General features: G+C 53.4%; 1 protein-coding gene across 1 annotated transcript in view; it reads left to right on the top strand.

Moving 5' to 3' along the window:
- The window catches only part of CHD5 (chromodomain helicase DNA binding protein 5), a 59,941-nt gene extending 47,406 nt beyond the window's left edge, over nt 1–12,535 (top strand). Inside the window, 9 exon segments of the mRNA XM_042996981.1 lie at nt 5,708–5,797; nt 6,585–6,722; nt 6,990–7,098; nt 9,332–9,464; nt 9,863–10,058; nt 10,818–10,981; nt 11,104–11,218; nt 11,320–11,373; nt 12,203–12,535. Coding sequence (XP_042852915.1) covers nt 5,708–5,797; nt 6,585–6,722; nt 6,990–7,098; nt 9,332–9,464; nt 9,863–10,058; nt 10,818–10,981; nt 11,104–11,218; nt 11,320–11,327 — 953 coding nt within the window. The 3' untranslated portion in view covers nt 11,328–11,373; nt 12,203–12,535.
- Nucleotides 12,536–12,962: the final 427 nt, after the last annotated feature.

Here is a 12,962-nt window from a genome sequence, read left to right as displayed (position 1 = left end):
CTGGTGAAGTGTGCCTCTTATATGATCCTTTTATCTCTCCTGATACTTTTTGCTTTAAGGTTTATTTAAGCTGATTTGGATGGATCGTACTTTTGTTTAGAATGCAGTCGGTGTATACGGCTTTCTATACTTTCACTTCAAAAAATACACGTCATACATACACACTCTCTGCATGATGTAACCGCACGGATACAGTTTACCCATTTAAAGTGTACAAGTCAGTGATTTTTGGCATATTCGTAGAGTTTTGCAAACCATCAGTGCCATTAATTTTTAGAATATTTTCATCACTCCAAAAAGAAACCCCATGTCCATTAGCATTTACTACCCGTCTCCTTCTCTCCTTAACCCCCGGCAATCACTAAATGTACTTTCTGCCTCTGTGGATCTGTCTGTTCTGGACACTTCAGGTAAATGGAATCACAAAACGGATGCCCTTCTGTGTCTGGCTTGTCTCACTCAGCATAATGTTTTTGAGGTTCATTTATCTTGTGGCGTGGATCAGCACGTCACTCCTTTTTATGGCCGAATAACCTCCTGTTGTGGAAATACGCTGCCTTGGATTGTCATCAGTTGACGGACGCTTGGGCTGTTTTCAATGTTTGGCTGCTGTGAACATTTCTGTAGTTTTTTGTGTGGACGTAGGTTTCCGTTCTCTTGGGTATATACCTAGGGGTGAGACTGCTGGATTGTATGGTAACTCTGTGTTTACTATTTTGAGGAAATGCCAGATTGTTTTCTCCAGTGGCTGCACCATTTTGCATTCCCATCAGCAATGTCTGAGGGTTCTGGTTTCTCCATGTCTTTGACCACGCTTGTGTTTTGTTTTTAATGTGTATTTAAAAAAAAATTTGTTTTTAACATTTATTTATTTTTGAGACAGAGAGAGACAGAGCATGAACGGGGGAGGGTCAGAGAGAGGGAGACACAGAATCCGAAACAGGCTCCAGGCTCTGAGCTGTCCGCACAGAGCCCGACGCGGGGCTCGAACTCACGGACTGCGAGATCGTGAACTGAGTCGAAGTCGGCCGCTTAACCGACTGAGCCACCCAGGCGCCCCTTAATGTGTATTTTTTAAGATTTTATTTTTAAGTAATCTCTACACCCAACGTGAGGCTCGAACTCACAATCCTGAGATCAAGAGTCGCATGCTCCACCATCCAAGCCAGCCAGGAGCCCTGCTTGTCTTTTGATTATGGTCATCCTAGAGGGTGAGCAGTGGTATCTCCAGTGGTTTTGATTTGTATTTCTCTTATGCATAAAGATGTTGAGTTTCTCTTCATGTGCTTATTGGCCATTTGTATATCTTTGTTGGAGAAATGTCTGCTCAGATCTTTAATTGGATTGTTTTTTTATTACTGAGTTCTAGGAGTTCCTTATACATATATATATATCGTATCATATATGTGATTGGCAAGCATCTTCTTCCATTCTTTTACTTTAAAAAGTTTGTTTCCTTTACGTGTAATTGGCGTAACTACGTCTTATAAATAGTGTACAGAGGGATTTGTTATTTTAAATTTTTTTTTTCAACGTTTTTTATTTATTTTTGGCACAGAGAGAGACAGAGCATGAACGGGGGAGGGGCAGAGAGAGAGGGAGACACAGAATCGGAAACAGGCTCCAGGCTCTGAGCCATCAGCCCAGAGCCTGACGCGGGGCTCGAACTCACGGACCGCGAGATCGTGACCTGGTTGAAGTTGGACGCTTAGCCGACTGCGCCACCCAGGCGCCCCGGGATTTGTTATTTTAAGTCCAATTACAGAATCTCTGTCTTTTAGCTGGCAAGTTTGATGTCTTTTCATTTATTGTAATAGCTAGATATTTGCATGGATTTCTACTCTCTTATTTTGTGCTTTATATTACCCTTGCCTTTTTTTTTTTTTCTCCTTTCCTATTGTCTCTTGGATTGATTAAATTTTCTTTTTATTTCCTCCCTCAGCTCCTTTGGAAAGTGTATAGTCAATGCTATTTGATACTCTTAAGCTTTTAACATGTATCCCTCCTGAATAAGAGAAGGATGGTGGACAGTTCCACTCCCTTAACATCTTTAATGTGCTGCTGCTCAGTGTTTTAGTTTCAACGTGTTTTAATTTCCCAAATTTGTTATGGTGCTTCTTTCTAAATCTTTTTTTTTTAAAGCTTATTTTATTTTGAGAGACAGAGAAAGAGAAGGGCAGAGAGAGAGAGAAGGAGAGAGAAAGAATCCCAAACAAGCTCCATGCTCTCAGCTCAGAGCCCAACGCAGGTTTCGAACCCACAAACCTTGAGATCATGACCTGAGCCGAAATCAAGAGTCGGACACTTAACTGATTGAGCCACCCAGGCGCCCCTTGTTACTAAATGTTTAATCTTTATTTAGACCTGACCATTCTTGGCAGTTTTATGTTTGCTTCCTCGTTCATCATTGCTTTGTTCAATGTCTTTCTTCCTAAAGTACCCCCTTTAATGGTGCCTTCAGCAGATTTCTGTGCACGGAAAATTCTCTCATTGCATGTTGTTTTCTCCTTTACTCTTGAATAATAGCAAAGCACAAGATGGGAGAGGGGCTTTCCCTCAGTGCTTTGAAGATGTTTATTCCCTGTGTGTTTTGGCTTCCACTGTGCTGAGAAGGCTGCTCTCAGGGTAACGTTTGCTCCTTTGTCGGAAACCTGCCTCTTCTGACTTTCCTAACACGGAAAGACCACTTTTAAGATGCTCCGTTTGTGGGGGCGCCTGGATGGCTCAGTTGGTTAAGCATCCGTCCAACTCTTGATCTCAGCTCAGGTCCTGATCTCAGGGTTGTGGGTTTAAGCCCCGCATTGGGCTCCATGCTGTGCATGAAGACTACTTAAAAACAAAAAAGGAAAAGATATTCATGTGCGTTCTTGCTGCGATGAAATTCTTATTTATCTTGCTTGTGACTAACTGTGATTCTTAAAGCTAAGTATTCTGTCTTTCATTGATCATGAGCAAGTTCTCAGTCATTCTCTCTTTGAGGATTGCCTTTGTCCCCATTATGTTTATTTTCTCCTGGCATTCCTGCTACTCACAGATTCCTTCATTCATCCAACAAACATGTATTGAAGGCCTGCTGTGTGTTGGGTGCCGTCCTGAGTACTGGGGACACAAGCAAGAAACCAGAATAGCCAAAACCTTCACGTGGAATTGCATTCTAGTGGGGGAGGCAGGCCATCAGCAGGAAACGGAAATACGTCTTGTTCAACAGCAGATCCCAAATGCGACGAAGAAAAGAAAGCAGATACAAGGTTAACCAGAGACAGGGGCTGGTGTATCTTTCACTTCTTTGTCTCTCTGCAAGCCTTTTTATTTTATTTTTTTAAGTTTATTTATTTTTGAGAGAGAGAGAAAGAGAGAGAGAGAGAGAGAGAGAGAGAGAGAGAGAGTGAGTGAGCCGGGGAGGGGCAGAGAGAGAGGGAGAGAGAGGATCCAAAGCAGGCTCTGCACTGACAGCAGAGAGCCCAACACGGGACTCGAACTCAAGAACCAGGAGATCGTGACCTGAGCCAAAGTCAGACACTTAACTGACTGAGCCACCCAGGCACCCCTCTCTGCAAGGCTTTTTGAGTCATCTTTAGATCTAGCTTCTGCCTCTTCCTTTATACTGTTTTGTTTGTTTATACCACCCATTTGTACTATTTTCTGTGGCTATGAAACAGATGATTACAACCTCAGTTCTGTTTTTTTTTTTTTAACACTTATTTTTTAGAGACAGAGAGAGACAGAGCATAAGCAGGGGAGGGGCAGAGAGAGAGGGAGACACAGAATCCGAAGCAGGCTCCAGCCTCCGAGCTGTCAGCACAGAGCCCGACGCGGGGCTCAAGCTCACGAACCGCGAGATTGTGACCTGAGCCGAAGTCGGACTCTCAACCGACTGAGCCACCCAGGCGCCCCTACAACCTCAGTTCTTAAAGCAACACCCATTTCACGAGCCCACGGTTCTGGGGGTCAGAAGTCTGGGTCGGTGTGGCTGGATTCCCTGCCGAGAGTCTTGAAAGACTGACATCAAGGTGTTGGCTGGGCCGAGTTCCCGAGTTCCCGACTGGCAGCTTAGGGGAAAAATCTGCTTCCAAGCCCATTCTTGTTGTTGGCTTTCGTCAGCTCCTTGGGGGTGGGGGACCGAGGCCCCGTTTCCTTGCTGGCTGTCAGATGGCCGTTCTCTGCACCTAGAGGCCGCCCACATTCCTTTCCACGGGGCCCGCTTCATCTTCAAGCTTCAAAATAGCACTTGTGTGCTGAGTCCCCCTCCTGCTTCAAATCTATGATGTCCTTTTCTGTGACTGGTTAGAGAAAGCCTGCTTTTTAAAGGGCTGGTATGATGAGGTCAGGCCCACCCCAATAATTTCCGTCTTTTAAGGTCACCTGGGCCTCATCACAAGCTCTGCTCCCACTCTAGGGCCCAGAAGCCTTGGAGGACATCTCAGATTTCTGCAGTGAAAATGTTTAATTTTAATTTTTTATGTTTATTTATTTCGAGAGAGAGAGAGCGAGAGAGAGCGAGAGAGCGCACGCACACGAACAGAGGAGGGGCAGAGAGGGAGGGAGACAGAGGATCCGTAGCAGGCTCTATACTGACAGCAGAGAGCCTGACTCAGGGCTCAAACTCGTGAACCGTGAGATCATGACCTGAGCCGAAGTCAGACACTTGCCAGACTGAGCCACCCAGGGGCCCCATGACCGTGTATTTAATTTCTAGAAGTTTCATCTGGCTTTTTCCAATTTCCCTTTAGTTTTTGGACTTGCCTTATTATGGATGCTCATCACTTTTGTCTCTCTCTCTCTCTCTCTCTGTGGTGGATCTCTGGATTTGGGTGGGTACATCTTTCTGCTCATGGGGATCCTGGGTCACCTGAGTAAGCAGGAATGTCCCTGCTTTATTTCCAGAAGCCCTGGGCCCCGTGGTCTTGCTGGTGGCCTGGCTGGTCTGGGACCAGTCTTTAGGGCACGGTCTGTGCTGGGCCACACAGCTCGGGTTCCACAGTCTGCACGGACTTCGTGTTGGGTTTGGGTCTCTTACCGGAGACTTTCTGCCTCTAGATTCCACGCTGGAGCCAGGCTTCCTCCGCTCGGCCGTGGGGCGCCGGACGGAACTTTCTCTCTTTTGCTGAGTGTGTGTGTCGTTAGAGGGTGTTGGGTTCCGGTTCCTGCGTCTTCGCGGCTTTTGCCGCCTCATCCTCCGGGTCTGGGTGTGGAGACGGAACCCAAACCCCCCGGGCCTCCTCCCGGCACCTGCTCGTCCCACGCCTTGTGCTTCTCAAGTTCGAGTTTCTCTTCATTTATGGCGCCAACGGTTTCCTTTGCTTCTTGTGAGCTCACTGTTGTGTTTTTCCAAGGTGATAGATTTTGCCTGACATTTCCGGGTGTTTACAAGAGGGTTTTGTGTTACTGAAGGCCTGCCGTGTCGCCAGAAATTGGAGTCTTCTGGTTATCATTGCAGTCGGGAAGATTTTTGAGGCTGCACCTTGAGGAGTTTGGGGCTGGGGTGCTGCTGGGGGTGGGGGGTGAGAGGGAAGGGGCAAGCCGACGGGTGTGGGGGGTCCACGCCCCCATGCCCCCCTTCCCAGAGGACCGCTCCTCAATGGCACCTGTTGGACCCTTGGCAAAGTGATGGATGGGGTTGTGTGTGTGGCTGAAATGGAGGTGAAAAGCCACAAGCCCAGAGTCCCCTCGACCCCTCCCCACTCGACAAACACCCCTTGTCTTGCAGAAGAAGTGCTTCCTGAGAAGGAGAAAATTCTGGACAAGCTGGAGCTAAGCTTGATTCACAGCAGAGGGGATGGCAACGATTTCAGGCCAGGTTTGGGCCTCTTGTGTGCTCTGTCTTGTGTCCCTTGGTCTCTGGAGGGCACCATCTGGACCCCGTTGGGCCTCCTGCAGCTGCCTGGGTGCCGCCTCCAGGCCCGACTGGTGCTGGTGGGCGGGAGCCTGGGCTCACCAGCTTTGGAGGGGGGAAGATCCCACCCCCTCTCCGAATCTTTCCTGTGGCCCCAGCCACCACCGGGAGAAAGGACAGTGGTCACGGAGCTTGGCCTGGAGCATTTGGGGCTCAGTTGGAGGCTTTGTGTACCTGTAGGTGCTGGAATATTCTGGAACACCCATCCTCAGATTAATGTGCACTTTTTAAAAAAAAAGTTTATTTTGAGAGAGAGAGAGCGCGCACATGAGTTGCGGAGGGGCAGAGAGAGAGAGGGAGACAGAGAATCTCAAGCAGGCTCCAGACTGCCAGCATACAGCCCAATGCTGGGCTCAATCTCACGAACTGTGAGCCGAAATCGAGAGTTGGGACACTCATCCGACTGAGCCACCCAGGCGCCCCTTAATGTGCACTTTGCCCACTGCTCTGCCCCGTGTTTTCAGGTGGTCCTGACTTGGTGGGGGAGGAGCATCTGGGCTGGAGCCCACCCTCCCTGCTCAGGACAGAGGAAGGAGCTGCTGGTCTGTTTACAATCCCTCTTGGCAGTGAGCTCCTTGAGGATGAGGAGATACGTTTCCCACTTGCCTTTGGGTCCCCAGTGCTTGGTAGAGAGAGGCCCCTGGCCAGTACCTTTAGGATGGGTGGTGAATACGCATCTGTCCTCCCACAGACGACACCAAAGTGGAGGAGAAGGAGCCCGTTGAAACACAGCAAAATGGTGACAAAGAGGAAGATGAGGAGGGGAAGAAGGAGGACAAGAATGGGAAGTTCAAATTCATGTTCAACATTGCAGATGGGGGCTTCACAGGTATTGGGGTGAGGTGGTGCCCAGAGAGCTAGGGTGGTTGTGTCATTCCTAACCATGTGGGCCCTGGGAGTCTGGGCAGATGGTTATTTTATACTAAAGTGTGCATGGTTGATATAAGTGCATTTTAGAACCTTTCCTAATAACCCTGGAACACTGAACTTCTAGGGGTGGGAGGATGGTGGGTGGTGAGGAAGAGACTCTCCTGTGCCTACCTCTGTGAAGGACTTGGGGGGGCACCTCATTCTGCTCCCTTGGCTGGCTTCCCAGAGCTGCACACGTTGTGGCAGAATGAGGAACGTGCTGCTGTGTCCTCGGGGAAAATCTACGACATCTGGCACCGGCGTCATGACTACTGGCTGCTGGCGGGCATCGTGACGTATCCTTGGCCAAGCCAGGCCGGGCAGGAATGTGGCCTGTTCCTCTCTGGGCCTCGGGGAGGGGCATGGGGTGTGTAGGAGTCAGGAGCCAGCGCTTTGGATCAGGTGCCAAGGACCCTTTCCTGGTGGTGGCGGTGACGATGACGTGATGATGACGTCATGATGACGAGCTGCGGCTCGTCCCTTTATGCCCAGTGCTCACTCTGTCCTCACAGCAGCCTTTCGAGGGGGCGCTACCATGATTCCCATCATGCCGAGTAGGACACGGTGCTCAGAGAGGCCACACAGCTGGTGAGTCCCAGCCCATCCACCTGACGCCACGGCAAATCCCCATAAGTCCTGCCTGGTGCATACCTCGCCCCCTCCCGGGAATAATGCCTGAGGGGCGCAGCACCATTTACGGTGGGCTGGTATTCGTTCGTTCCGGCTCGGTTGATCATCTCCTGTGTGCCAGGCTTGGAAGGTACATCCGTGGACGACATTCCCAAATCCCTGTCGACCCGGGGCTCACCTCCTACCGGGGACAGATGGCGAACACCCTAAGTGGGCAAAGTGTGGCATTCAGCACATGATGAAGCAGGGAAGGAGCAAAGAGAGCTTTGGGGGAGGGGGAGGTGCGTTTTCTAATGGGACGGTCAGAGGTGACATCTGAGCACAGACCTCCCAGAGGCAAGGAGAGGGTCACACAGCTGCCCTTCTGCAAAGCTGAGACAGCCTGGAATGGGCTGGTTATTATGAGAGGGGGAGTGTTCTGGAATGGGGGTCAGCAAACCTTGCTGGTAAGGGGCCAGAGAGTGACTATTTCAGGTTCTGCAGAGTGATTACTACATTCTGTGATTATAGCCAAAGCGGCCATGGACTTTAATAGTAAACCAGTGAGCGTGACTGTGTTCCAATAAAACTTCGTTTAAAAAAATAGGGTGGGGAGCTCAGGGGGCTCAGTCAGTTAAGCATCTGACTTCGGCTCAGGTCACGATCTCACAGTTCGTGAGTTCGAGTCCCGCGTCGGGCTCTGTGCTGACAGCTTAGACCCCGGAGCCTGCTTCGGATTCTGTGTCTCCTTCTCCCTCTGTCCTTCCCCCACTCACGCTCTGTGTTTCTCAGTAATAATAAATAAATAAACTAAAAATTTTTAACAAATAGGCTGTGGGCCGTAGTTTACAGATTTTGTTGTAGAGGTTAAGGTGTTTGGAGCCAGCCTGCGGGGCTTCAGATCCTGACTCTGCCCCTCACTAACTGTGGGACTTTGGGCAAGATAATTTTATTGTGTCTCCTTGTTCCCTCGAAGGCTCTGGGGGGAGGATCTCTTGCCAGCTTCTGGTGGCGGCCGTCAGTCCTTGACATCTCTCGGCTGACGGCTCTGCCTCCCGTCATGTGGCCTTCTTCTGTGGGTGCCTGTGTCCCAATTTCCTTTCCTTTTTTGTTTCGAAAATTTTTTTATTTTTTAAAAATGTTTATTATTTATTTTTAATGTTTATTTATTTTTGAGACAGACACAGAGCACGAGTGAGGGAGGGGCAGAGAGGGAGACCCAGAATCCGAAGCAGGCTCCAGGCTCCGAACTGTCAGCCCAGAGCCTGATGTGGGGCTGGAACCCACGAAGCATGAGATCGTGACCTGAGCTGAAGTCAGACGCTCAACCGACTGAGTCGCCCAGGTGTCCCCAATGTTTATTTTTGAGAGAGAGACAGAGAGAGACAGAGCACGAGGAGGGGAGGGGCAGAGAGAGAAGGAGACAGAGGGTCTGAAACAGGCTCCAGGCTCCGAGCTGTCAGCACGGAGCCTGACACGGGGCTCAGACACATGAACCGCCAAATCATGACCTGAGCCAAAGTTGGATTCTTAACCGAGTGAACCACCCAGGCGCCCCCCCAATTTCCTTTTCTTATAAGGATACCAGTCACTGGGTTAGTGCCTGCCCTCATCTAGTATGACCCCTCCTTAACTTGATTGCATCTACAAACACCCCATTGCCAAGTGAGGTCACGGCCACAAGTGTAGGGGTTGGGGCTTGGGGGTTCTGCCCTCCAGGTTGTTAGGGTGAAGAGTTAAGCCCGTGCAGCCTCAGTGTTGTCTGGGCCTCTGAGGGCACCTGTCACATGATCATCAACCTGCTCACCCTGCAGCCAAGGTTAATGGCGTGTCCCAAGCTCACAGCCAGATGCTGAACCTGGGCTGGGCCCCCCCGCCCCCCACCGTGGCCAGGTTTGCCCTTAACAGTGCTGCACCCAGGCACGGCTACGCCCGCTGGCAGGACATCCAGAATGACCCGAGGTACATGATCCTCAACGAGCCCTTCAAGTCTGAGATCCACAAGGGCAACTATCTGGAGATGAAGAACAAGTTCCTGGCCCGCAGGTTCAAGGTCAGTGCCAGCAGGGCCAGAGCCTGCAAGGGAGGGGGGCTGCAGGAGGGCAAGTTACACGAGGGCCTGGGCCAAGGGAGCGGCGCTCCCTCCCATATACCCGGACGTGGGCCAGGCTGTCCGCCAGGGGAGTCACGCAGTCAGTCAACCAACAGGGCGCTGGGCCCTTGATCCGCGCCTAGCCCCACCGGGTGAGTGTCCCAGCCCCAGGCTATGGGTGCAGAGAACCCGGCTTGGTGACAGTTCCGAGGGGGTGCTAAGATCAGACAAAGGTGGACAGACAGGTGGAAGCGTGTCCTCCCTCCTTCCTTTCTGCCAGATCCCAGGCATGCGGGGGTGGGTGCTGGTGGAGGAGGGGCTGGGCCAGCGCTCAGATCTCGCCTTGCCCCATCCCCCAGCTGCTGGAGCAGGCCCTGGTCATCGAGGAGCAGCTCCGGAGGGCCGCGTACCTTAACATGACCCAGGACCCCAACCACCCAGCCATGGCCCTCAACGCCCGCCTGGCCGAGGTGGAGTGCCTTGCTGAGAGCCACCAGCACCTGTCCAAGGAGTCCCTTGCCGGGAACAAGCCAGCCAATGCTGTCCTGCACAAGGGTGAGTGAGCCCCCTTCCCAGAGGCCGGCCTGCCAGCCTTCCTCCTGCCGGTGCAGATCCTTCGCCATCGACGAGGGCACCGATGGGACAGGGGCCTGGGGACCAAACGTCGGTCCAGAGGGCATAGCCTCCCAGCCGGGATGGGACTATCCATCATCCGGTCCAGGGAAATTTAAGCCCTCCGTGCTCTGGACTTTTCCTCAAGGTGGGCTCCGTGCAGGCCCCGGTCTGGGCATTGCCCTGGTCTGCGCATTAAAGAGATAAGCACGTTATCTCTTCAATGCTCACGATACCAGGAAGCGGTAAGGTGTATTACCCCATTTTAAAGTCAGAGACATTGACGGGCGGTGGAGTCAGTGCCCCAGATCTTCTGGGATTCAGACCTTTGACTCCTGTGCTCCGGAACTTCAGGAAGCTCCCGGGCCAGTTAGAGGGCCGGGGGCAGCCAAGGCCAAGCTTAAACCAGAGCCCCCGGACTTGCCGGCCCCTGCTCTGTCTGGGAGACGTCTCCTGAGTGGTGGGCTAGGGCGGGGGCCTCCCTGGGAGCCGGGACTCTAGCTGAGGGCCTGGGGGAAGCCCAGTGTTGGGTCAGAGCGTCTGGCTCGGCCCTCGGGCCCCTGGGGACGCCTGCTCTTGGCCCGGGTGGCGTCTCTCTGCTCCGTGGGCCCGGAGGGCCGGGTGAGGAGCGCCCGCCCGCCGTGCCCCCGGCCTGGGGGGTGCTGGCCCCCGGCAGCTTTTCCACCTGCCCCCCCTCTGCAGTCCTGAACCAGCTGGAGGAGCTGCTGAGCGATATGAAGGCGGACGTGACGCGCCTGCCCTCCATGCTGTCGCGCATCCCCCCCGTGGCTGCCCGCCTCCAGATGTCAGAGCGCAGCATCCTGAGCCGCCTGACCAACCGAGCTGGTGACCCCACCACTCAGCAGGTCAGGTTTGGCCCACATGCCCTGGGCCTGGTCCCCGTCACGCGAGTCCTGGGTGCCCCGGGGCTGGGGCTTGGGGTGGGGTGTTGGGACTACGACCTTTAAACCCGAGTCCTTGCCTCCAGGGCGCTTTCGGCAACTCCCAGATGTACAACAACAACTTTGGGCCCAACTTCCGGGGCCCTGGACCGGGAGGGATTGTCAACTACAACCAGATGCCCCTGGGGCCCTATGTGACCGGTAGGTGCCCGTCGCTTCTGGGCGGCACGTGCAGGGGTGCTCCACGGGGCCCGGCCTGCCTGCCGCCACCCCAGGCAAGCAAGCTTCTCTCTCTCTGACAGATATCTAGCTGTCCCCGCGATGTCCCTCTGTTGCAGTGCTCATTTCCAGCTGAGGTAAGCCCGCACCTGGGTCCTCCACTGTCCCTCGTCCCCTCCTCGGACTGGCAGGTCCGGTCCGGCCAGAATGGACCCTGATTCGCTCGGGCGTGCCCCTTGGTGTCCACAAGCGTGGCTGTGTGCACACGTGTCCACGGCAGTGACTCAGCCCCAAACCATCGCCCAGCTGGGTGGTGGGCACCCCGGGACATTGGCCCCCTGCCCGGGACGAGGAGGGTGGCTCAGGGACTGAGGGGGTTAAGTGTTAATGGCTATGAGAGGGGAGCTTATTCCTGAGAAACGGCCAGTTCACTCAGACCTCCTCCCGCTGGTCCCCCCAAGCCCTGTCTGTCCCCGTGAGAACTGCCACTTTAGGGTTGGGATGCTGGGGGTTTCCAGACCGGCCGCTCTTCCTTGGGCCTCTTCGGCACTGCAGGTGTGGTAGGGAGGTCTTGACTCTGGAGCTCTTTCTCTTTCTTTCTTTCTTTCTTTCTTTCTTTCTTTCTTTCTTTCTTTTTAATATTTAAATTTATTTATTTTGAGAGAGAGAGAGAGAAAGTGGAGGGGTAGAGAGAGAGAGAGAGAGAGAGAATCCCAAGCAGGCTCTGCACTCTTAGCACACAGCCCGGTGCAGGGCTGGAACCCACCACCCTGAGATCATGACCTGAGCTGAAACCGAGAGTCGGACTTGGTTTGACTGAGCCACCCAGGCGCCCCTTGGGAGGCCCTTCTGGTGGTGGCTGTGTGTGGTTGGCTGTGACAGGCGGCGGTAGATGGCGGCAGGGTGCTGGGTATCCCAGTCTAGCCCTGGCGCTCAGCCGTGTCCCCTGTGATCTGCCTCTTGCAGCCACACCTGCCGGGCCACCTGCCCGACCGCCACAGGAGAGAAAAGCTACCGCCTTTTTAGGAGCCGTGCCACCTTGGGACAGAAAGGGAAACTGAGTAATGCCATCACATGGGGGACGAGGCCCAGCCTGGCTGGGCCAGAGCCCAGAAGTGCCACCTCATCATAATGCAAGTGTCCCACCCAGCGTCACACCCACCCAACACTGGGACGTGCCCCGTGGCGGCCTTTGCCGGACAACTTCTTAGAAGAGATTTCATTTATTTGTACATCTTTTGCACTTTCCTATTGAAGACTTGAAAAGTTTGTCTTGATAAAAGTTGAGTGACGCGTGGAGGGGGTCTGACCTGCTACACTTAACGTCTCTCTCTGTCAACGGGCTCCAGACTGCAAGGGAAGATTCTAGAAGCCCTGCTGTTGCCCCATGGACTCGGTCCGCCTGGGCAGCCCTCATTGTGCTCCCGCCCACCCCATCCCGTCCATACTGCCCGACCACCCGTGTCCTGGCCCCCTGCTTCCTGGGGCTCTCCAGTGCTGGGTGGGTCAGGACTGGGGAGCAGCTGCCCAGCCCGAGGGTGGAGACCTCGGCTGATGCCCAGGGCAGGGGGTTATTCCACCCCCTTCCTCCCAGGGCTGGAGACCACCAGGTATGTGCTATCTGTGTGGGGGAGGGGGCCAGTCAGCAGGCGTCTGGCCCTGGCCCAGAGTGGCTTGCGGGCCCCGGACTCTGATCTGAGCAAGGCAGGCCTAGCATGTGCTCCTG

Source organism: Panthera tigris, chromosome C1 (genome assembly GCF_018350195.1).
Source record: "Panthera tigris isolate Pti1 chromosome C1, P.tigris_Pti1_mat1.1, whole genome shotgun sequence".
Taxonomy (NCBI): domain Eukaryota; kingdom Metazoa; phylum Chordata; class Mammalia; order Carnivora; family Felidae; genus Panthera; species Panthera tigris.
The sequence above is the reverse complement of the archived record's forward strand: the minus strand, read 5'-3'. Positions and strand labels throughout refer to the sequence as shown.